General features: G+C 46.7%; 3 protein-coding genes across 4 annotated transcripts; 2 read left to right on the top strand and 1 right to left on the bottom strand.

The window, feature by feature from the left end:
- The first annotated feature begins 1,144 nt into the window (after nt 1–1,144).
- Nucleotides 1,145–12,799, top strand: Ndufs2 (NADH:ubiquinone oxidoreductase core subunit S2). Its single transcript, XM_034520224.2, has 13 exons — nt 1,145–1,304; nt 2,118–2,224; nt 6,891–7,081; nt 8,561–8,681; nt 9,067–9,254; nt 9,355–9,432; nt 9,566–9,651; nt 9,852–9,971; nt 10,638–10,767; nt 11,211–11,306; nt 11,472–11,555; nt 12,352–12,409; nt 12,594–12,799. The coding sequence occupies exons 1-13, from the start codon at nt 1,210–1,212 to the stop codon at nt 12,629–12,631; spliced, it is 1,392 nt and encodes a 463-aa protein (XP_034376115.1). The 5' UTR covers nt 1,145–1,209; the 3' UTR covers nt 12,632–12,799.
- Nucleotides 12,800–13,534: 735 nt separating this feature from the next.
- On the top strand, nt 13,535–17,783 carry Fcer1g (Fc epsilon receptor Ig). Its single transcript, XM_034520490.2, has 5 exons — nt 13,535–13,700; nt 16,090–16,181; nt 16,332–16,367; nt 17,262–17,282; nt 17,426–17,783. The coding sequence occupies exons 1-5, from the start codon at nt 13,652–13,654 to the stop codon at nt 17,486–17,488; spliced, it is 261 nt and encodes an 86-aa protein (XP_034376381.1). The 5' UTR covers nt 13,535–13,651; the 3' UTR covers nt 17,489–17,783.
- A 3,013-nt stretch (nt 17,784–20,796) lies between these two features.
- Apoa2 (apolipoprotein A2) lies at nt 20,797–22,111 on the bottom strand. Of its 2 annotated transcripts, none has more exons than XM_034520287.2 (4): nt 22,035–22,111; nt 21,797–21,876; nt 21,393–21,525; nt 20,797–21,027 (listed from the first exon to the last, which is right to left on the bottom strand). In XM_034520287.2, exons 2-4 carry the CDS (start codon nt 21,846–21,848, stop codon nt 20,907–20,909), a joined length of 306 nt encoding a protein of 101 aa, XP_034376178.1. In that variant the 5' UTR covers nt 21,849–21,876; nt 22,035–22,111; the 3' UTR covers nt 20,797–20,906. The 2 variants fall into 2 exon arrangements, with proteins under 2 accessions (XP_034376178.1, XP_034376177.1); XM_034520286.2 differs by having other exon boundaries at nt 21,797–21,879; nt 22,035–22,106.
- Between the last annotated feature and the right edge of the window lie 648 nt (nt 22,112–22,759).

The following is a 22,759-nucleotide window of genomic DNA, read 5'->3' as shown; positions in this document are numbered from 1 at the left end:
GAGGGTAAAGGGACCAAGCCTCTGCCCTGACTTTCTGGGGATCACCTTGTCTATGCCAGGTCTTGGTCATTTCCCACAGCCAACGGATCTCTGGCCCCACCCTTTGGTATGGTTCCCATTAGGTCAATTTTTAGTCTAGAAATCTGGCTTTCTCCTCTTCCTCTGCAGCTAAGAATACTCAGTGCCACTCCCCTGGTCTGTCTGCTCCACCCAGCTGCACCGCTGGTGGGCTATGTCCCAGGGACCCTGTCTGGGGGAGATGTGGAGGAGGTCTCTTTCCAATGAGAAAATTGTAGAACCTCAAAGAGTGGGTGGCCCAGCTGGAGCTGGGCTTGGAGACAAAAAGAGACAAAAATCAGTCTCCAAGGCAGGAAAACTCTTTGTCCATACAAAATTAGGCTCAGAGTCCTGGAATTATTACATTTCTATGTTGTTAGATACTTCTGAGGAAGACTGTGGCAGGTAAAACTGTCCTGAATGGAGGTGGGATACCAGGAGCTTCTTGAGTCTGTGATTTAGGAATTACAGGGATTTAAGAATCACTGTCAGATCATCTCTCCCTGCCATTTGTAAAATGGTGCCTTGCACCAATCGCACCAAGCTTTTGCTCCACCAAAGCTTGTGGCCTTGGCTGTGTACTCCCTTTTGTTTTGGCGAGCTCTCAGATTCGACTTGCCCAACTGCACTTGAGTCCCTTTCCACAAGTCCGATTCCGGACATCTGGAAATTAACACTTTTGGATTTCGTAGTAAAGGGATAGTCATCAAACCTTGGGGCTTCAGTCGAAAGCAGGACTACCGCAGGAGAATGACCAAGATGGAAAGGAATAGTCAAGGAACGCCCATACAGAGTGTAATGTAGGGGACTTAGTGGGAGAGCAGTTTCGAAAGTAAATTCTAGAGCAGAGAATGGAAGTAACGGTAAGTGTAGGATTCAGCGCGAATTGGCCTCGGTGATACTAGTTAATTTCTCTTCCGCCCAGAAAAGCCGTGGGAAAAACGCCCTTATTAAAGATGACAGCAGGCGTTATTATTTAAGCACAAGTGAAGCCGAGACGCGGAATCCGGATGTTGTTCCGTTCGCAATTGACCTCCCTGCCAGCTTCCAAGATGGTGACTCCATTGTGCCAATAGGAGGGAAGCTCACAAGGAGGCGCGCGGGAGCCACTTCCGCCCGGTTCTCCTTCCCACGGTCTGCAGCCCCGTAAAGATGGCGGCCCTGAGGGCGCTTCGCTGCCTCCGCGGTGTCGGAGCCCAGGTGCTGCGGCCCGGGTCTGGGATCCGCTTGCCGAGTCAGCCCAGCAGGTGAGGAGAAGGCGGTTCGTGCGTTCTCTTCAAAACTGAAATTTCCCGAGTCTGAGGACATTTCAAGGGCTCTGTGACCCCTAAGGAAAAGAACGACCCAGGCCCGTGACCCTCCTTAGCAGGCCAGAGTTCTTAGGTTTCAGCCTCCTGTGAGCAGTCAGCCTCCTGTGGCGGAGGATGGGGAAAATGTAGATGATTTTTTTTTTTTTAAGGTCAGGAAGCGAAATATGTGGGGTGAAATATTAGGGCAAATGAATGGAGAGTACTTCCTATATCCGAAGGAGACTCCCCTCTTCTCTGAGCCCTCTCTCCCAGTTTCTGTCTTCCCTCTTTCGCTCGCATCTTTTGCTCTTCTCTCCTCACTCCTTCCCTACCTCCCGCCGCGCCCCGCCCCCGTTTCTTAGTAATCTTAGATTTACCCTGAATAAATGATATTCTCAACGTTCAGGAAGGAGCTTCAGCCGCAGCTTTGAACATCCCAAACATGTGTCAGTGACTTGGCATTGAAGAATACAGCTCTGCAATTCAGGCCATCCTTCCTTGGGTTCACATAAGAGTGGATAACGTATTTAGGAATATATATGTATATACAAATATATGTATGTCTGCAATGACAACTAGTGAAAAAAAGCCATGAATTTGAAGGAGATTGGGAGGGGCATACGGGAGGGCTGGAGGGGGAAGGGAAGGGAGGAAATGTCGTGATTACATTACAATCTCAAAAAATGTTTTGGGGAAGAAGTGAAATAGGAACCGAGGAACAAAGTGGTACTGTTCATGCCGTTTGTATAGGCTCTGTCTTTAATTCCTCAGAGGTGCTCGGCAGTGGCAACCAGATATAGAATGGGCAGAGCAGTTTGCGGGAGCTGTCATGTACCCCTCCAAGGAAACAGCCCACTGGAAACCTCCTCCTTGGAACGGTGAGTTGCTAAGAGCTGCTGTTTCAAGTTGTCAGAAATCTTTGCTGATTTTTTGTTTGTTTGTTTGCTTTTCAATTCAGCATTTCTCTGTGTAGCCTTGGGTGTCCTGGAACTCTCTATGTAGACTGGGCTGGCTTTGAACTCAAGAGATTCTGCCTGCCTGCCTGCCTCTGCCTCATGAGTGCTGAGATTAAAGGCATGTACCTCCACTGCCTGGCTAAATATTTGCTGATTTTTAAATGCTTTTGAGCTCCCTGTCGAAGGCAGAATGGGATAATATCAGGGATTGATCAGAGAAAGAGAGGAATGACAGTCATCCCCAATACTGAAAGGTCCTTACCATTACTTTGTATCGACTCCAGATTCCATACACTTCCATCTCTCTGTGGACAACATGATTTTCCTAATAGCATTTGAATGAAACCTACTTAAATATTAACATCTTTCCCCCATTAAAACTTGGGGTTTGGGGGCTGGAGAGATTGAAGATTTATTTATTTAACGTATATGACTGTTGCTGTCTTCAGACACACCAGAAGAGGGCATCAGGTCCCATTACAGATGGTTGTGAGCCACCATGTGGGTGCTGGGAATTGAATTCAGGACCTCTGGAAGAGCAGTCAGTGCTCTTAACCACAGAACCATCTTTCCAGCTACAAGAGATGGCATTGAGTTAAGAGGACTTTCTGCTCTTGCTGAGGGCTCAATTCCCAGCATCCATATCAGGTAGCTTACCTATAACTCCAGTTCCAGGAGATGCACTGATCTTTTCTGGCCTTTTCAGACAGCTTCCTATAGGTGGTAAACAGTCATGCATATAGTCAAAGCTCTCATAACACATAAAATAAAAAAATAAGTAAGTCATGAAAATAGAAGAAGATCCAGAGAGCTGCCTTATCTTTAAAACAAAAACAATAATGAAGCAAAACCCAACCAATTAGTATAGCAGGTCTTTGCTGTTTTGTGGATTTTCTTTATTTCTTACTCTTTCCCCCCCCCCCCGCCCCCCATTTTGCCTCCTATCACTAGATAGGAGAGAAGGAAAGATAGAGGTGGGGAAAGAGAGAGAGAGAGAGACCCCTGAATTTAATTTCTTTCCTTTTGTTTCTTCTTTGAGCATGGCTACTAAAAACCTTCAACCACCCCCCTCACTACTTCTCTGCCTCTTGAGGCCCTAGTGTTTATACACCCTCTGAAAAGTTTTCAGAATTCCAAATATCATACAGTCCCAGAAACTATTTGCAGCTGGGAAGACCACGCCTCTGCTAGAGGCAAATCATAGTCAAAAGACAGTTCAAAGCAGCCCACATTCCCACACCTGGGATTAAAACAAAAGCACATTCTTAAAATATTTCTGTGTTTTTTAAAGAAACCCAAATTCTAAAATTGTCACTACAACTTAGCTCTTTTGTTTTTCACACTCTGAAACAGGGTCTTGTGACAGAGGTGTGGCTCAATGGTTAAGGGCGAGTGGTCTTTAAGAGGACCTGAGTTCAGTTTCCAGCACCCATAACCATCTGTATAACTCCAGTTCCAGGAAATCAGATGCTCTTTTCTGCTCTCCAAAAGCACCAGACGTGTGTCTTACGCACACACACACCTCTCTTACGCATAAAATCAATAAATCTTTAAAAGGTGAGACAGGATCAGAGTCTTCCTGAGCTTCCCATATGCTGGGATTACTTTCTTGATTGTTTGGTTTTGATCAGTGGTACCCAGAATGTCTTTCAATATGGAAACCATTTAGTCATCTTGGTTTTTTCCTCTCTTGTCCTCCATATCTTTGCCCAATAAGTCACCAAACCATGTAGATTTTTCCATCATTTCTTCTTTTTTTTTTTTTTTTTTTTTTTTTTTTTTTTTTTTGAGACAGGGTTTCTCTGTGTAACCCTGGCTGTCCTGGAACTCACTCTGTAGACCAGGCTGGCCTCAAACTCAGAAATTTGCCTGTCTCTGCCTCCCAGCGCTGGGATTAAAGGAGTGTACCACCACCGCCTGGCTCATTTCTCTTTTTTAATTAAAAACAATTGTCTTTAGATGTATCTGTCTGTGTCTGAGTGTTTTGCCTGCATGTGTGATTATGTACCACATGTGTGCCTGGTGCCCATGGAGTTCAGAAGAGGGTGTCAGATCCTCTGTAACTAAAGTTAGGAATGGCTGTGGGCCCATTGCCAGATAGTCTTGGCCTGCCAGCCTCCCAATAGAGACACAGAGACAGTTATTTATGTATTATAGGTCAGGCCTTAGCTATGTGATTTCTCAGTTAGCTTGTATAATCTAATTAACCCACTTATTCTAATCTAAGTTCTGCCACTTGGGCTGTTAGCTACCTCTGGCTACGCCCTGGCACCCATTCCTTCCTCCACATCTGGCAAGCAAATTTCCTACCGCTGGCTCTTCCCAGAGTTCCTGTCTCTGCTCAGAACTTTCACCTTTCCTCTCCTGCTTTGTTATAGGCTGTTCAGCTCACTGTTAAACCAATCAGAAGGTGATGGAGAAACACGGCGATAGGTAACCCTTCATAAAAACAGCAATACCAAAGCTGGCTTATACTCAAAAATCTCTTCTGCATGCAGAAGTACAATGATTACACAGTGCACCGTGAAGTTATTCCAATGTGAGCCACCATGTAGGTGCTGGGAACCGAATGTGACTCTCCTGCATAAACAGGAGTGCTCTAACTGCTGAGGCATCTTTCTAGCCCTCCCTTTTAATTTTTTTAGTTACTTTAGTTTTTATGTATGTATATGAGACCTTGCTTGTCCAGATGTGTACTAGGCAGCTTTTTCTTCTCTCTTTTTTTTAAAGATTTATTTATTTTATTTATGTGAGTACACTGTAGCTGTCTTCAGACATACCAGAAGAGGGCATCGGATCTCATTACAGATGGTTATGAGCCACCTTGTGGTTGCTGGGAATTGAACTCAGGACCTACTGGAAGAGCAGGTAGCCAGTGCTCTTAACTGCTGAGCCATCTCTCCAGCCCCACCAGGCAGCTTTTTTAAAAAAAGATATCTGCACACCAGGTTGTGAACATCATGGGTTGCTGGGAATTGAACTCAGGATCTTTAGAAGAGCAGTCAGTGCCCTTAACCACTGAACCATTTCTGCAGCCCAAACCAGGCTGTTTTATAAGGACAGTTGTGTGTGTACAGCTGTCTACAGAGAACAGAAGAGGGCATCACAGCCAAAAACAGAACAAACAAAAACAACCCTGCTTTTTGGGCTGGGAATATTGCCCAGTTGATAGAGTGCCTGTTTAGCAATCACAAGGCCCTGGGTTTGATACCCAGCATGGCATAAACTGGACTTCTCAGTGCTCAGAAAGTGGGGGCAAGAGGATCAGAATTTCAGGGTTACCACCTTCAACTATAGTGGTAGTGAGTTTGTCGTGGCCTGAGCTACATGAGACCCAGTCTCAAAACCATGCTGAGCTTAAGTATGTATTTCTCACTGATTGTCCATTTATCAGATACATTTAGATGTATCGTGATACCTAAAGATAAGCAGGCAAGGCTCAGTGGTTAAAAGCTCTTGAATAAGACTTAGGTTCAGCTGGGCAGTGGTGGCGCACGCCTTTAATCCCAGCACTTGGGAGGCAGAGGCAGGCAGATTTCTGAGTTCAAGGCCAGCCTGGTCTACAGAGTGAGTTCCAGGACAGCCAGGGCTACACAGAGAAGAAAAAAAAAAAAAAAAAGACCTAGGTTCACCTAGGTTCAATTCCCAGTTCTGGGGATCTGATGTCTTCTGACCTCTGTAGGCTCCTGCTCACATGTGGCACACATATGTACACACTCAGGCACACACACCCATAAAAATTAAAATTAATAAATGTTTGCCATCTGTGGTAGCACATGCCTTTCTAGATGCAGTGCATACAGTGCTTAGGAGGCGAAGGCACGCAGCATTGTGGTTTACATAGTGAGTTCCAGGCCAATTGGGGCTACAGTAGTGAAACCCTATCTCAAAACAAACAAACAAGAAGAATAGTGGCCAAACCTGGTAACACAGGCCTGTAGGAGACAGGCCTGTAGGAGACTGAGGCAGGGCATCCTCAAGGGTTCAGCTGTAACTCATGTAGGCTACAGAACGAGTTCAAGGCCATCCTGGATAACCTCAGGAGGTCCTGTGTGAGAGAGAGGAGGTGGTGGGGAATAGCTCAGGGGTAGAGCCCATGCCCAGGACACACAGTGCTCTAGGTTTGATTTTCAGCACAACAAAGTAAAAGATGTTCTGTGGCACTGGTTCTCAGCCTTCCTAACACTGCAGTCTTTAATACAGTTCCTCATGGTGTGGTGACCCCAGCATAAGATTACTTTTGTTGCTACTTCATAACTGTAATTTTGCTACTTGTGTACATTGTAATGTAAATCTCTGTGTTTTCTCCTGGTCTACGTGACTATGAAAGCATTGCTTGACGGCTCTCAGTCCACAGGTTGAGAACCACTGTCATATAAAATGCCTATAAAATGAATTTCATGATCCTCTTGTTGGAACACTCAGAACTTCCTTTGGTTTTTCCCATTTGTTAGCCATCTTCCTAGTTATTGGAATGAGGGTATTAACAAAGTGTGGACTGGTGGGCCAGAGGCTGTGTAGGAGAGCTGTACTGTGGGGATCCCCAAGGAAATTATCATTTGGCTCTGACTTATTTCCCACTTCTCAGATGTGGACATTTTGAAGGAGAAAGTGGTGACCAATATGACCCTGAACTTTGGGCCCCAGCACCCAGCAGCCCATGGAGTCCTGAGACTCGTGCTAGAATTGAGTGGAGAGATGGTGCGGAAATGTGACCCTCACATCGGGCTCCTGCACCGAGGCACGGAGAAGCTCATTGAGTACAAGACCTATCTGCAGGTGTGGAGGTGAACAGGGGCCTACTGATAGTGGCTGGGCTATAGCTTAAGGCTTGGTGGTTTTGCTGCCCCAAAGCTTTAGGGCAGGAGGGTGGTTAGGGTTAGTGCTTTGAGGTTAGTCCTGGATGGAAGCGTGAAGAAAGTGTTGAAGACCGTGGGGCCAGGTGGGTTCTCCCAGAATCCTTACCTTGCAGCTGTGGCCCCTCCCAGCCTCTCTCTGCCTGATTTGTGGCCAGCCTTTTTATCATTGCTTTAGTGCCTCAGTTTCCCCCCTCCTATGAGTGCGTCAAAGCTAGTGTCCCTAGGGGCAGAGGAAGGAGAATGAGACGTCAGCTCTTTGGGATTAACAGCTGAATCGTGTGTCTTCTCACTCTCTTGAATTTGTTTTCAAAACACTCAGTGAGTCAGAGTGACCAGAGGAGGTTTGTGACAGAGTTTGCCGTCGCAGAACTGAGTGACCTAAATAGTTGAAGGTCAGATTTGAAAGAGTTGGATCTGAACAGATTCCAAAGGTGGTTTTTGTTTGCTTGTTTGTTGGTGTTTTTCTTCTTCTTCCTATTATGAAGAAAGGCCCTGGAGTAAGGGCTTAGACCCAGCTCTGTGACTTCCTCCAAGGAACTGAACAGCTGTGGCTTCAGGTCCCAGCTTTTATGGGTTAACTCCTGTAGCATCATCCTGCGTCACAAATGACACCAGGACCAGAACAGGCCATCCCAGTGAGGATTTTAACTCCACCTTCTTCTTGGAAGCTGGAACTGACTTAGTAGGCAGCTGGGACTTAGCTTTCTTGACATTCTGAGTGAAAGTTACTATAAAGCTGGTTCCTTCTCTCCTTCAAAATCTGTTTTAAGGGATTAGGAGGAAAAAGAAGTATACGGCACTCTGAGAAAGTGTTCAGTGCTGAAGTCAACTTACACTGGCTTGGAAGGGCCTGAGTATTCAATTTTTAGGAAATGTTATGATTTAGCTGCTGGTTCTCTCCCCCCCCCCCCCCCCCCCCCGTGTGGTGTGTGTGTGTGTGTGTGTGTGTGTGTGTTTTGGCATTTTGTTTTGAGACAAGGTTTTACTGTGTAGCTCTGGCTATCCTGGAGTTAAATCACTGTAGACCAGGCCTGCCTCAAAACCAGAGAGATAGTTGATCTGTATCTTGAAGATACTGTATAATTTTGTGCAATGTGTTTCAAGGGTATGTTTAGTTACATTTTGATAACTTAAAATTTGGCTATGATAAGAGTCAAACATGATAAATCAAAGTAATGATAAATCTCCAATCATTTTAGATAGTCAGTGTTTAAACATTTCATGCTAGTTTTAAATCAGCATGGTACTGATTTTGGGGAGATTGCATCCTGATTGTCTGGGGTACCTGAGACTCTAAAGGTGCGTACTGACTTCCAGTGCCTGTCAAGAGGAAGGTTACTAGCAGCAGACGGTGGACTTCTTGGTCTGTTAGATGTGACCTGATTCGCTCTTTCCCCAGGCCCTTCCATACTTTGACCGATTGGACTATGTGTCCATGATGTGTAATGAGCAGGCCTATTCCATAGCTGTGGAGAAGCTGCTGAACATCCAGCCTCCTCCCCGGGCACAGTGGATCCGCGGTAAGCTTGCTCCTTATTTCTGCCCTCCACTGCTGGACATGGGATCTCAGGTGCACTGAACTCAACTTTGATATTTAGATTCCAGATTCCATCCAGACTAATCAGACTAATCGTAGGATGAGGCCACGGCTCCTACCTACTTCTTTCTTAAAAAGGAAATGAAAAAAGAAAAAAAAACCCATGATAGCATATATTTGCTTATTTATTGTGTATTTGCATGCATGTGAGACAGTCTATATCAAGGCATGTGTGGGAGGTCAGAGGACAGCTTCTGGGGAGTCAGTTCCCTCCGACCATGTGGGCTCCAGACTTGTTAGCAAGTGCCTTTCTCCGCTGAGCCATCTTTCCAGCCCCATCCATCACTTCCTGTCTTTCCATCTCGCAGTGCTCTTTGGAGAGATCACACGGATTTTAAACCATATCATGGCTGTTACCACACATGCCCTGGACATTGGTGCCATGACTCCGTTCTTTTGGATGTTTGAAGAAAGAGAGAAGATGTTTGAGTTCTATGAGCGGGTGTCTGGAGCCCGGATGCATGCTGCTTATATCCGACCAGGAGGGGTGCACCAGGTGAGCGCGTTTCTCTGTGATCACTGGAGGGCGGTGTGGGCTAGGAACGATATCCTTTTGAGACGTGGTTCTGTAACAGGAGTCACCGTTTGGCTTCTAGGACCTACCTCTTGGACTTATGGATGACATTTATGAATTTTCCAAGAACTTCTCTCTTCGGATTGATGAGGTGGAGGAGGTAAGATAGAAATCGACAGGGAGAAAATACCTTTGTCTCCCAAAAGGGCTTGTGGGATGTTAGTACCTAGCGGTGCATGAGCGTAGAGGCTTTTGAAGGTTGTCACGAAGACACTGGATTTCTCCATCCGTAGATGCTGACCAACAATAGAATCTGGCGAAACAGGACAGTCGACATTGGGGTTATATCAGCAGAAGACGCACTTAACTACGGATTCAGGTAGGAGAATATAACTTCCTTCCTTGGGTAGGAGAGGCCGTAGAGAGTTACTCCCAGTGTCTTGGTTTCAGGTGTGTTTGGTACTCTCCTCTCCATGCCTAGATTTTCTGTCCCATAACCAAATGTGGGGAGGGAGGTGGGAAGCATGTGTGTACTTTCCTTTCTTGTGGAGGATGATCCTGTGCCCATTGTCCCTCTAGTGGGGTGATGCTCCGAGGTTCAGGCATCCAGTGGGACTTGCGGAAGACCCAACCCTATGATGTCTATGACCAGGTCGAGTTTGATGTTCCTGTTGGTTCTCGAGGGGACTGTTACGATAGGTAAGATGCAGACCGTTGCTCAGTTCTTCTTTCTTGCCTGACTGGTCTTTGCTGGTTTCTTTGCTCTGTCTCCTAGTGTCTGTCGGAGCCTGTGGATGTGTTATACTTGGTAGAGTGTGTGCTTTAGGACTCAAAATCCCCAGTTTGCTTCTCACCACCACACATACCAAATCAGAGTGCTGGTTCTTTCTTCCCCATATGCTACCATCCTTAGAACTAGTTTGCACTGCTTTTGTAGCTGAGAAAGCTGAAGCATCAGTTAGGGATTACCCATCGGTGATTGAGTCCAGAGTCCTCCTGACCTAGCACTCTTCCTGTTTACTGATCCTGAGTAAGATCTCCTGCCTTTCTCTTTGTTTATCTTTCTGTTTGACTCCCTTATTCTGCAGTCCAAACTCCGTGTAAGAGGGTAAGGAGGGGGAAGTACAGGCTACCTTCTGAAAGAAAAAGAAAGAAAGAAAGAGATGATTTGGCAAAGGACTCAACAATAGAATCAAGGCACTGCAGGTTGTCTGTGGGCAGCCATGGCAAGCAGAGAGACTGTACCAGGAGAGACAGAGGACCATTTACTGAACATGTTCCAGGTCTCCCGAAGTGCTTTCATCCAGACTTCTGCTTACTCCTCTGTCTGCTTTCTCTTGTTCTGAGTCTGTCTCATCATTTCAGGTACTTGTGTCGGGTAGAGGAGATGCGCCAGTCTCTGCGAATCATTGAACAGTGTCTGAACAAGATGCCTCCAGGGGAGATCAAGGTTGATGACGCCAAAGTGTCCCCACCTAAACGAGCAGAGATGAAGGTTGGCCACAGGGAGAGGGAAGATGGGGGGGAGGGGTGTCTTTGCAAGCAACCAGTAGCCATGGAGCATGGACCTCGGATTAAATCCTGCTTTTCTGTTCAGCTTTTAAAGACTCAGCCTGTCACAGCGTTCATCGTTTGTTCTGGTTTTATTCTCCCTGACTTACATGTGGGTTGTCAGTCTCCCTGAAGGTAGAGATTGCTGTCTCTCAGGGGAAAGCCCAAGGCTAGAGCTTTGATCTGGTTTCCTTGTTTTGTTTTGTTTTGTTTTGAGACAGGGTTTCTCTGTGCGGCCCTGGCTGTCCTGGACCTCTCTATGTAGACCAGGCTGGCTTCAAACTCAGAGGTCTGCCTGCCTCTGCCCTCCAAGTGCTGGGATTAAAGGTGTGCACCACCAACATCAGGCTGGATCTGGTTTCTTGACGCTCCCTTTTCCTTCCTCAGACGTCCATGGAGTCACTAATTCATCACTTTAAGCTGTATACTGAGGGCTACCAAGTTCCTCCAGGAGCCACATACACCGCCATTGAAGCTCCTAAGGTGAGGTGGGGGTAGGGGTGGAGGGAAGGCAGAGCAGGTAGCCGGGGCAGACAGCAAACAAAGCCCTCCCTCACTAGTGACAGAGGTATAAAGGGAAGCCAGAGAGGACTCGGTAATAGAGAGCTTTTCCTACTAACGGGGCATCCAACCTTCTTCCTTGGACAGGGAGAGTTTGGGGTGTACTTGGTATCTGATGGCAGCAGCCGCCCTTATCGGTGTAAGATCAAGGCTCCCGGTTTTGCCCACCTGGTAAGACAATCCCAATGATTCTAGCTGTAGCACATTAATAATTCACTGAACTTGGTTGAGTATTGTTAGTCTTTTTCAGCTATTATTTAAAATTATTTAGTATTTATTTTTAATTTACTTGTGTGTATATATGTCTGCCACATGAGTGCAGGTGCCTACAGAGGCCAAAAGGTGGCATCAGGTCCCTTGGAGCTAGAGTTACAGGCAGCAACCAACTACCTGTTGTTGGTTTAGGAAGCCAACCTTGGGTCCTCTGTAAGAACAATACATGTTCTTAGCCATGGAACCATTTCTCCAGTACCTTGCTGTTTTGAGATACATAGCCCTAGTGTGTCTAGAACTCCCCGTGAAGCTAAAGCTGGGGTCAGACTTACTATCTCCTGCCTTAGCCTTCCAGGAATGAGGATTACAGGTATATACATCTCCACGCCCAACTCCTGGGGGAGATTTTGTTTTGTTTCATTTGTTTGTTTAAGACAGAGTTTTGCTACATCACCCAAATTAGCCTGGAACTCACTACATGTGAGAGCTATCCTTGCTACAATAACAGACATGAGCTCCTGTGCCTGGCTTATTTGAGGATTTTGTTGTTGTGTTTGTTTAGTTTTGTTTTGTTTTGAGACACAGACAAGGCTGGCCTAGAGTTCTCTATGTAGACTAGGCTGGCTTCAGACTCAAACATCTTCCCCTGTGCTGAGGTTAACAGTGTATGCTCCCACACCGACCTTTGGATGGGATTTTAAGAGCTCTTCTCTGCAAACCTGGATTAACACTGTTGCCATCCCCATCTCTGCAGGCTGGTTTGGACAAGATGTCTAAGGGACACATGTTGGCAGATGTTGTGGCCATCATAGGTATGAGACCTTTTTATTATATAGGAAGGTAGCTAAGACAAGGGGTTGGGATTCTATTTGGGAGCAAAAATCAAACGCTTCCTGTTGAGTATAGACTGTGTCCTGGCCTCTGGGCCTGAGTTTCTTGGACATTATAATGTACTCTGGACCTCTGGTGATAACATTTCATTTTCTAACCTTTTAGGTACCCAGGATATTGTGTTTGGAGAAATAGACCGATGATCGAAAGCACAGCCTTCAAGCTCCCTTGCTTGTCAGCTGCGTCTTCGAGGCCCGTGTCTCTGCGTGTATAAACACACATGCACGTGCTCACACTCAGCTGTCTAGGCTTTCTGTGCATGTACTAGAAAAGGAGAAATGATATTAAACTAGCCACCTTTTGGCCCCAGAGCTCAGCTTCTTTTTTTTCTTTTAAAGATTTATTTTATTTATATGAGTACACTGTAGCTATCAGAAGAAGGCATCTGATCCCATTACAGATGGTTGTGAGCCACCAACTGGTTGCAGGGAATTGAACTCAGGACCTCTGGCAGAGCAGACAGTGCTCTTAACCACTGAGCCGTCTCTTCAGCTCCCTAAGATCAGCTTCTAATGGGTCTTTCTTGGTGTCTTGCTGCCTTTCACTTTGTATTTCTCTGACTGAGATCTTCGTTTTCTCAGCTGATCTCCATCCCCCTCTCTGAGTCTTGCCCTTTCCACTTCTCCATTCCTCATTTCTCCATTTCCCATTTCCCCTTTCCCCTCAGTTCCTCCTGCTCCGACCCTCTTGGTATCTATAAAACTGCTAAACACAAATGAAGACTGGGTATATAAAGTTCCAGGTAGGAAGGTAAGGGTTATGGTGGGCTCTAAGGAGGTCTCAAGGGGCAGTCTGCTGCCCACATTATGTATGTCCGAGTGGTAGGAGGTGGTGGTGGTGGTAAATATGGCAGATACAGACAACCTTTCCCAAGCATCAAAGTCTGCTCATTCTGTGAGTTAGGTTGGTCCCTGAAAAAGCTGACGCTTAGAGGCCCGATCTTCCAGCTCCCCAAGTTGGCCCTTCCGGGAGCTGCCTGGTCTGTAGTACAGGAAGGGGAAGGGGCCAAAGTGTGGGGGAAGGCGTGGCAGGAAGGAGGGAGCTGTGGTCAGGGAACTGTTCGTGGGCACAGCTGCGCAGTTCTACCATAGCCGTCATCATCAGCGCCCAGCGCCGGCCGGCCACCACAGCTCCCAGTGCACAGTGCCCAGCCCCCGCCCAGGATGATCCCAGCCGTGATCTTGTTCTTGCTCCTTTTGGTGGAACAAGCAGGTAAGTGGAAGGCTTCGGTGAGCGGTAGCTGGACTTGAGTGGGAATCTAGGACAAGAATTAGGGATAGAAGAAGGCTGGCCCTGGGGGAGTTGGCAGAGGGCTGAGGCAGATTCCGAACTTAGCCCTGTTGGCTCCCCACCCAGGCACTACCATTCTTTCTTTCTTGTCCCTTTCTTATCTTCCATATTGACGTTAGACCCTATATAAAGGATGAGTTGTCAGGGGTATGGACTGTATGGCACGGAGAACAGCTTTAGGAGTTTCATTTCTTGATCAGTAGTACTATGGATGCTCTGTTGGGAGCTGGTATCTAGCTAGTTATATACCAAACCCTCTATATAGGCTGGGGCCTGTCTGCGCTGGAGTAAGGCAGGGGAGTCAAGATAGAAATGAATACCATTTCTGGGGATGGTGAGGGCCACGCCATCCTTTGAACTGATAACGTAAGGCAACAGAGCACCGGCTCCTAAGTCTCAATCATCAGCTGAGAAGAAAAAGCAAGAGCAGCAAGATGCAGCAGCTCCGAGGTTCTAGTCTGCCTATGAACTCCCCTCAGCATCTCCTACTGTGTAGTCTATCAGTGTGAGGGGGAACTTGAGTAGCTCAAGCTAGCCTTGAACTCCCTATTTAGTTGAGGGTAACCTTGCTCTCCTGATCCTCCTGCTTTCTCTCTCCAAATGCTGGGTTTACAGGTCTGAACCACCATGCCCAGCAAGGAGTTTTGAAAACCACTGCTGATTGACAGCAGGTTTTTTTCAGAGGTGGGGTTAAACTTTAGGGAAACAGACTGACTGGAAAGGAGGGGCACAGAGAAAAGCAGAGACTTTGGGAGCAGGAAACCTAGATTTGAGTTCCAAGTCTGTTGCTTAACTCTGAGCCTGGGTGTTTCCTAGCTTTTCTGAGTGCCTGGGTTTCGTCATCCATAAAATGGCGAAGCTGATGTTTCTTTCACAGGGCACTTTTGAGATTTATGCAATATCATGTGTGCAAGTGTAGAGCAAAAGGAATTTTACCAGTCTTGGGTAACTTGACTTGTGTGAAAGTGGGCAGGACTACACCATTTTGTCAACCGATAAGAGGACAGGCAGTGTGAAGTTCCTGGTCTTAGAGACCCATGCATCAGCTGAGGCCTGCAAAAATGTCACAGTCCCAGCAGCGGCTAAGGCTGGGGGCCATCTCTGGAAGCCAGATCCTGTGTGAGCGTTTGAGGCAGGAGCTCATAGAGCCCAGGCTGCCATCATTCACAATCTTCCTGCCTTAGCCTTATGTAGTTGTATGGGGCCACCATGTTCAGTTCCTGTGCTCTTCGATTTGAGGGTTTTCTTGTTTTTAAGGGGTGCTTTTTGTTTTATTTTGTTTTGTTTTCTGTTATTGGTGGGGGTGCTTTTTCCCTGAGACAGGATTTCTCTTTGTAGCCTTGGCTGTCATGGAACTTACTCTGTTGACCAGGCTGACCAGGCTGGCTTCCAGCTCAGAGATCCACCTGCCTGCCTCTCGAGTGCTGGGATCAAAGTTATGTGGCACCACCACCACCAGTTTTTGTTTTTGTTTGGACAGGATTTTACTCTATTCTAGGCTGCTCTTGGAACTTACTATATAGCTTGGGCTGACCTCAAACTCATGGCAGTGCTCTTTCCTCAGCTTCCCAAGTGCTGGGATTACACAGCCATCACTTTCAGCTCCTGTGTGCCTGTGTGACTCTTTTTTATGGGGGGGGGGGGGTTGTTGTTGTTGTTATTGTTGTTGAGCCTCGAAAAGCAGTGACTTTGGTTCTGGTCTGCCTTTGGTATTGTAAGTGTCTGGTGAGGCAAAAAGCAGTGAGGCTGAGAAGATGACCAATAATAGAGTAATTGTCTTCCCTCCCTTCCCCGGCTCACATCCTTCCTGTCCAGCCCCCAGCCACAGGTCACAGGACTTAGCAGAGACATACTCTTGTGGTTTCTCTGCTGAAATTTACCACTATTTCTCTCTCCCCTCCCCCTCTGGGCTGAGGGTTTTTTTTTTGTTTGTTTGGTTGGTTGGTTGGTTGGGGTTTTTTTGTTTTTGTTTTTGTTTTTTTGTCTCAGCCCAGTAAACTTTAATGGGTCCTTGAGGTAGACCAAGTGCTCAATGACCAGAGGAGCCACAGTACTGAAGAGAGCTATTGGTGGATAGCGAGGGAAGCCCTAGTAAACCTAAGCCCTACTACAGCAGAACACTTCATGCTTCCTGTCCCGATCCTGCCATGGGCTGAGGGGCAAGAGGGGAGTCTACAGAGAGAGTTAGTTTCTTCCCTTAGAAGGACCCCCACAAAGCCCTGTCCTACCCTCTGACTCCTTTCCCTTCCCTGAGGGATGGCCCTTCCCTTCCCTCTACACCGGGTCCCATGGGCACCATGTATCCCCTCAGCTGCCTTGGGAGAGCCCCAACTCTGCTATATCCTGGATGCTATCCTGTTTTTGTATGGCATTGTCCTTACCCTGCTCTACTGTCGACTCAAGGTAAGGCAGGGTGGGGTGGTCTAAGAACCAGACCCAGAAGTGGGGGTGGGGGGACAGTAAGAAGGGAACCAGAAGGGTTCCCCATGATTTGGAGGGAAAGGAGATGGGCCTCCAACTTCCCCTTTGCTGATTGCCTTTCCCCCACTCTAGATCCAGGTCCGAAAGGCAGCTATAGCCAACCGTGAGGTATGGAGTCTCCCACGTCTACACGCCAACGTTTCTTTTCAGGCTCTCAACCTTTCCGGGGCATTAGCCTCTGGGAAGGCATGTGTTTTTGGTGTTAATCTGTATCCTGCCCCTCGCCTCAGGATGGGCAACAATCTGCCATCTAGATGAGCTGCAAATAAAATATCCAGACAGGAATTAATCAAGTAGAGGTGTGTATGTAGGTCTCCCCACCCTTGTGGCTCGTTGGCCAATTTGGTCCACGTGGGCAAAGGGAGCAGAAATGATGAAGCCCTGTGAGTATGTTTGATGAGTGACCACACTAGGACCCAATCCGGAGGCAGATCAACTTTATTTAGGGTGATTCAAGGCTTATAAAGTTCTGGAGGACTGAGGCTGGGACATCAGGAAGGGAAAGGTCATTGGCTGGGGGCATAGGGTACTTGGTAAACCACAGTAGCATGGGGAAGTATTTCAGGAGTCTCAGGTTCTGGCTGAACAGGCTTTGTCAGGAGGAAGGAAATTGGTCCTATTATCTAACTGAGGCTCAGTGACATTCCTCAGGTAGAGGCATAAGTGTGGGTTTAGAATTCCCCAGACAAGGTCAGAAAAGGGAAAACCCTGTCAACAAAGGGAGTCCCCCCATATTGCGACGAGCCCAGAGGCTGTCCCATCATGGTGGACTTTGACCTTAATTAGTTTTCCCACAGAGGTGACAGTTAATACGCTGGAGAGTTGCATGTTGCACTGAAGTGTGTTTGTAGTCATACTGGTCAATGGGCAATCATGTGAGTGCTCCTAGCTTAAGGCAGCTAACATTGATCTTGACCCAGATACTCCCTGGGTGGGAAGGAAAATGGTGAAGGGCCCTGAAGAAGGTGGGTCTCTAATGCCTTGCTCCTTCCATCTCTGCAGAAATCAGATGCTGTCTACACGGTGAGTGAACCTCTCTTATTCCTACCTTAGGGTTCAGAAAAAGAGGCTGGGGTTGGGAATGACCCTGTTAGGAATGGAGTCTGAAGTAGAAGGGGCTCGTGTGATGCACTCAAATTCCTGATCATCCTTTGACTCTCCTGCAGGGCCTGAACACCCAGAACCAGGAGACATATGAGACTCTGAAGCATGAGAAACCACCCCAATAGCTTCAGAATAGATGTGCTTGGTTGCATTCTTCTATCTCTCTCCTAGCCCTCGTGCTTGGCATCGCTATGCTACCTCCGTGCTTTTACAGCTAGCTGACCTTATTCCCATAATGATGTTAGGCTCTAAATCACTGTACACTGGCAGGTCCCCGTCTCCATTAAAGACTTATGCACTGACATTTCTTTTTTTCCATCCTCCTTTGCTTCATTCTCTTTTCCTTCCCTGATCCCCAACTCTCACTAACCAATGGAAAGGGATTACCTCCCAATAAAGCTGCCAGAGATCTGACTCAAATCATTTTGTCATTTGTCATACACTGGTAGATTAAGCATTCAGCTGGATAGTGATGATAGAGTTTTGAGTAAGGCAAACTCAGCTCCTGAGAAAACAGGACTCTAGAGCTACTTTGTTCATTTGACATATGAATGCTGACTGTATCTGGATGAGAGGTGAGACCCTCAGTCCCTCGGTGCTCTGAGACAGAGCTGGAGCACAGAGCAGAGAGCATTCTCACACTCTGTGTTGGAAGTGGAGATGTTGTTGGAGACATTAGAACCTGAGCAATTTCTTCTGTGCCCAGTGTGGCTTTTTGTGTCTGAAAAATGAATCATGATTGGTTTGTGGGGAAGCCTGACTAACCCAGAATAGTCACCAATCTAGATAGCATCAATCCAGCACATGCATGTTAGCAGAGCTGAGAAGCTAAACATTCAGAAGGAATGTGATGACAGAGGATCGTGACAACATCCTAGTGGAAGATTTTATGAGATCTTTCAGGGGATCTGGGAGCAAGAAGGGCCTTAGACTGAACCCAATAGAGAGGTAGGCAAGACCAAAGGGAACAAGTCGGATTTAAATGGGAGGTCATTTTCCACGAGCAATCCCCTGGCAGTACCTGCCCTTTCCCCAGAGTCTCCAGGAAGCTCTGCTTGGAAATATTTAAGCCTCCTTAGGTGCAGCGAGCTCTGTCTCTAACCTCCCTGCATTTCTTCCTGAAAGGGCCAGAGTGTCCAAGCTTACCCCATCAATCCCCTGTGGTGCACAACACTACAATGCATAATGGTTTATATTTTCAAACTGTTTTCCCATTGTTTCACGTTGTCTGCTTACTGACCTAGATAAGAAACTCAGGCTCTTTGAAATATTAACTTGTCTAAGGTTACTTTGAAAGCAGGCACACTGACTTCTCTATACATTGTTCTACATAAAACAAAAAGTTGTTTATTATTATTATTTTATTTTTGTTTCTACATTGGTTGTTCAAATACTAGAAATTGAACCTAGGTTTTCACACATACTAGGTAAGGACTCTGCCATTAAACTACTTTTGTTGGTTTTCTTGGGGGGGGCGGGTTGTTTGTTCTGTTTTGAGACAAGGTCTTTCTATTTTGTAGCTCTAGCTGTCCTAGAGCTTACTATGTAGACCAGGCTGGACTTGAACTCACAGAGATCCAACTGCCTCTCTCTCTCTCAAATGCTGTCATCCTTTTCCTTTTGAAAGAGTCTCTCTAAATTTTCCAGGACAGCCTTGAACTTGCTTTGTGGCTTGGGGAGGCCTTGAAATTGAGAGCCTCCTGAGTAGCTACAGTTACAGATGTTTGTTTGTTTGTTTTTTTTCCCCTTTCCTTCTCTTACTCACTCCAGCCCCACTCACTCCAGCCCCACTCACTCCAGCCCCACTCACTCCAGCCCCACTCACTCTGGCCCAAAGGGTTTTTTTGTTTTGTTTTTTGTTTTTTTTTATGTATTTATTATACGTGAGTATAATGTAGCTGTCTTCAGACACCCCATAAGAGAGCATCAGATCTCATTACAGATTGTTGGAGCCATCTGTAATGCTGGGATTTGAACCCATGACCTCCAAAGAGCAGTCAGTGCTCTTAACCATTGAGCCATCTCACCGGCCCCCATACAGATGTATTTTGATAGGCCCAGTGAGGAGCAGAAATACTGAACAAAAGGAGAAGGGGAGTGATTACAAATGCTGAAGGCCTTGAGGGAGTGTAGGAAGACTGATCAACTGGAAGAAACTGGAGCCATTCCCAGTCTGTGGGAAGGTGAGTTCAGGATGAGGTGTGAGCCAGGGTAGGTATCTAGGGTATTTTAAAGTGGAGGGCTGGGAGTGTAGCTCTTCTCTTCTCCCCTCCCTCCTTCCTTCCTTTCTTGATAGGGTTTCCTTATACAGCCTAGGTTGGTTTCAAGCTAAGCTCAAGTGATCCTCCTGTCTCAGCCCCCTGAGTGCTGAGACCATAGGCATATACCACTGTGCATAGTCACATGAGAGATTTTAAATTTTATTTATTTATTACTAGAGGTGGGAAGTGAGGCTACCACAGCACATGTATGTTCAGGGCACCACCACCGAGGATACCAGAGATCGAATTCAGAACAACAGGTTTGTGCTGCAAGCATTTTTGCCCAGTTGAGGCACTTTGCCAGCCCAATCAGGAGGGTTTTATTTCCCCTAATTTTTATTACATTATTTAGTGCAGTGCAGGAGTGTCATGTTGTGTATGTAGGAGTCAGAGTCTGCTGTCTCCCTTCACCATATGGATCCCCAGGAATTGAATCTAAGTTGTCAGGCAAGTAAGCACTGTTTGATTGTTTTTGTTTGTTCTAGACAAGGTTTCTCTGTGTAGCCCTGGCTGTCCTGGAATTCACTCTATAGACCAGTCTGGCCTTGAACTCTCAAAGATCTACCTGCCTCTGCCTCCCAAGGGCTGGGATTAAAGGCGTGCACCACCACACAAGGCTAAATTAGAGGTTTTGAATCAAGAAACTAGAGTACTTTGGGAGAAAAGGATTAGCCTAATCCTTAATTAGGCTAGTGTTTATTGTGGGATGGAGGAAACAGTGTTCCCCAGGTTCAAAGGGAATACAGGGTTTTGGGTCACACTGCTGGGTTCTTTTTTTTAAAAATGAAAAAAAAAAAAAAAAAAAAAAAAAAAAAAAACCAATACTCACCATCTTTTTATAGGAAGGTAAAGATGAAGTAAGTTCTGAGGTTCCCCTTGTTTCCTGTGCTCTCAAGTGAAGGGATTTTGTTTGAGAGCCTTTCGGTCCTTTCCTGGGTCAGTGTCCTTCAGTGATGCTACAGTCATTCACACGGGACTCTCCTTGGATTTGGGGACAAATCACGGGCCCCTACTCTGCCATGTCCGTGGCTTGTTTCTTCAATCCTTTTTCCACCCACACCACCAAAACTTGTCTCCTTCTCCTTTTTGAAACATATTTCTTATTCCTTCCTCCTTCTCCTCCCCCACCCTGCTACTTCTCCCAATCACCCAAAGACACTAGAGGCACAAAGTTTAACTCCTTCCTCATTTATTGGAGAAAACAGGCAGAAGGTAGGGAGAGGGTTCTAGTGGTGGCCAGTGGGGCAGCTGGGGTAGGCAGACTGACTGGTCCTGACACATCTCACTTAGCTGCGGGAGCTGGATTCTCGAGGTTCATAAAACTGCTTAAGAAAGTCATCAGACTACTTCCAGCTCTCTGGACAAAGGGTGTCAGCTGCTCCTGTGTCTTCTCAAAGTAAGCCCTGGGGAAAGGAAGGACCAGAGGTTAGTGTGAAGGGCCCTACTCACTGACAGGGTCTTTGTTGGTGATGAAGGTCAGAGCAGACTGACTAGGGTCCCCAAATAATATACCCTGGTGTTCCCTGGTATAGCAAAGCCTGTTAGATGGGGAGTGGATAGACCACCCATACAGCAGAGGATCAGACTCTACAGATCAGAGTCCAAGGTCCACTTCTTGCTGCCCCCATCTAGGGTGAGGGAGGGATTTTTCTCCCCAATTTAAGCCTAAGCTTCCCTAACCCCAACTGCTGAGTTCAGATTCCTGTGAGAACTGTCCCCCTCCCTGAAGCAGTCCTGTAGCCCTTTGAACTCTCTCCCAGAGACTTACTTGGCCTGGCTCTTAATCTCCGAGGACTTGGCCTTCTCCACCAATTCCTTGCCGTAGTCAGTCATGCTCTGAAAATACTGACTGAACAGGGTGTGCATATCCGGCTCCTCTGCCTGTCTTCGAACCAAAGCTCCTATACAAACACGTATCACAGTCTGCATTTGGACTGCCAGCAATGAATCCCGGTCTCCTCACAGGACCCACCCCAGCTTTCAGCCTCTTCTCCAAATTGGTGTCCTGCTAGGTATTTTTTGTTGTTGTTGGTTTTGGTTTGGTTTGGATTTTTGGACTTTAGAAAGAAAATAATCTTTCTCTTGAGTCTCGGCTCTAGAAGCACAAAAGAGTTGGGCAGCCAAGACTCTCAGCACCTTCTTTCCTTTGGTTTCCCCGTATCAACAACTCACCTTCCAGGCTACAGATGGTGACCAGCAGTGCGACCATTGCAAGCAGCTTCATGATGGCGGAATTCGGTCTAGGAACAGTGCTGCTGGTGAGAAAGAACACTGCCGTCAAATGGGCTTCAGCCCCTTGTAGGGGTCCCCCCCCCCCCCCCCGATGCTCATTCTAATTTAGCTCCTTCCCTCTCCACAATTAAAGTCCCCTCCTCTTTGCACGTTGCCCACAGCTCTTGCTCCCTCATACCAGGCCTGTGTTGCAGTCTTTCACATCCACTCCTGGCCTGACTGGAGGTCAGGGCTATATACACATCTACCCCCCCCCCACCACATCAGGTGATACAGAGAATGGCAAGTCCAGAAGGGCAGAGGTCATGTCATGCTCGAGTAAATAAACTTTAGGGACGGACAAAAGGACAAGCAAAAGGGACTCTTGGTGTCACAATGAACGACGGGGGTATGAACTCTAGTGAAGGCCGATGTCTGCTTATGATTTATGCTTTGGGGATCAGGAGTTGATGGGTTTGTATGTATCAGTCAGGTTATCAAGATTCCAAGTTATTTTCTGGAAAGCTCCAACATGAAGCCCTTGTCATCTTTACCTCATTATGAACAAATTTCATTTCCCCAACACTGCATCCCTACATGGCAATTTGGCAGAGAGGTATTTGGGAATGGAAGGAGAAAGAAGCTAGGCGTAGTGGCACAAGCCTTTAATCCCAGCACTGGGGAGGCAGAGGCAGATTGATCTTTGTGAACTTGAGGGCAGCCTGATCTGTATAGTGAGTTCCAGGGCTGCATAGAGAGATTCTGTGTTGAGAGAGAGAGAGAGAGAGAGAGAGAGAGAGAGAGAGAGAGAGAGAGAGAGGAAGAAGAAGAAGAAGAAGAAGAAGAAGAAGAAGAAGAAGAAGAAGAAGAAGAAGAAGAAGAAGAAGAAGAAAGAAAAAAAGAAAGAAAAAAGAAGGAAAATGA

Source organism: Arvicanthis niloticus, chromosome 16, assembly GCF_011762505.2.
Source record: "Arvicanthis niloticus isolate mArvNil1 chromosome 16, mArvNil1.pat.X, whole genome shotgun sequence".
NCBI lineage: Eukaryota > Metazoa > Chordata > Mammalia > Rodentia > Muridae > Arvicanthis > Arvicanthis niloticus.
The sequence above is the reverse complement of the archived record's forward strand: the minus strand, read 5'-3'. Positions and strand labels throughout refer to the sequence as shown.

What these genes read in the sequence shown, in the direction of transcription:
- Ndufs2 (XM_034520224.2), top strand. Translation starts at nt 1,210, where the DNA reads ATGGCGGCCCTGAGGGCGCTTCGCTGCCTCCGCGGTGTCGGAGCCCAG. An exon ending in CCGCCATTGAAGCTCCTAAG is followed by an intron (nt 11,307 to 11,471) that starts GTGAGGTGGGGG and finishes TTCCTTGGACAG; the next exon opens with GGAGAGTTTGGGGTGTACTT. An exon ending in CTCCCGGTTTTGCCCACCTG is followed by an intron (nt 11,556 to 12,351) that starts GTAAGACAATCC and finishes CCATCTCTGCAG; the next exon opens with GCTGGTTTGGACAAGATGTC.
- Fcer1g (XM_034520490.2), top strand. Translation starts at nt 13,652, where the DNA reads ATGATCCCAGCCGTGATCTTGTTCTTGCTCCTTTTGGTGGAACAAGCA. An exon ending in TGCTCTACTGTCGACTCAAG is followed by an intron (nt 16,182 to 16,331) that starts GTAAGGCAGGGT and finishes CCCCCACTCTAG; the next exon opens with ATCCAGGTCCGAAAGGCAGC. An exon ending in CAGCTATAGCCAACCGTGAG is followed by an intron (nt 16,368 to 17,261) that starts GTATGGAGTCTC and finishes CCATCTCTGCAG; the next exon opens with AAATCAGATGCTGTCTACAC.
- Apoa2 (XM_034520287.2), bottom strand. Translation starts at nt 21,848, where the DNA reads ATGAAGCTGCTTGCAATGGTCGCACTGCTGGTCACCATCTGTAGCCTG. An exon ending in CACCATCTGTAGCCTGGAAG is followed by an intron (nt 21,526 to 21,796) that starts GTGAGTTGTTGA and finishes GTGTTTGTATAG; the next exon opens with GAGCTTTGGTTCGAAGACAG. An exon ending in GAGATTAAGAGCCAGGCCAA is followed by an intron (nt 21,028 to 21,392) that starts GTAAGTCTCTGG and finishes TCCTTTCCCCAG; the next exon opens with GGCTTACTTTGAGAAGACAC.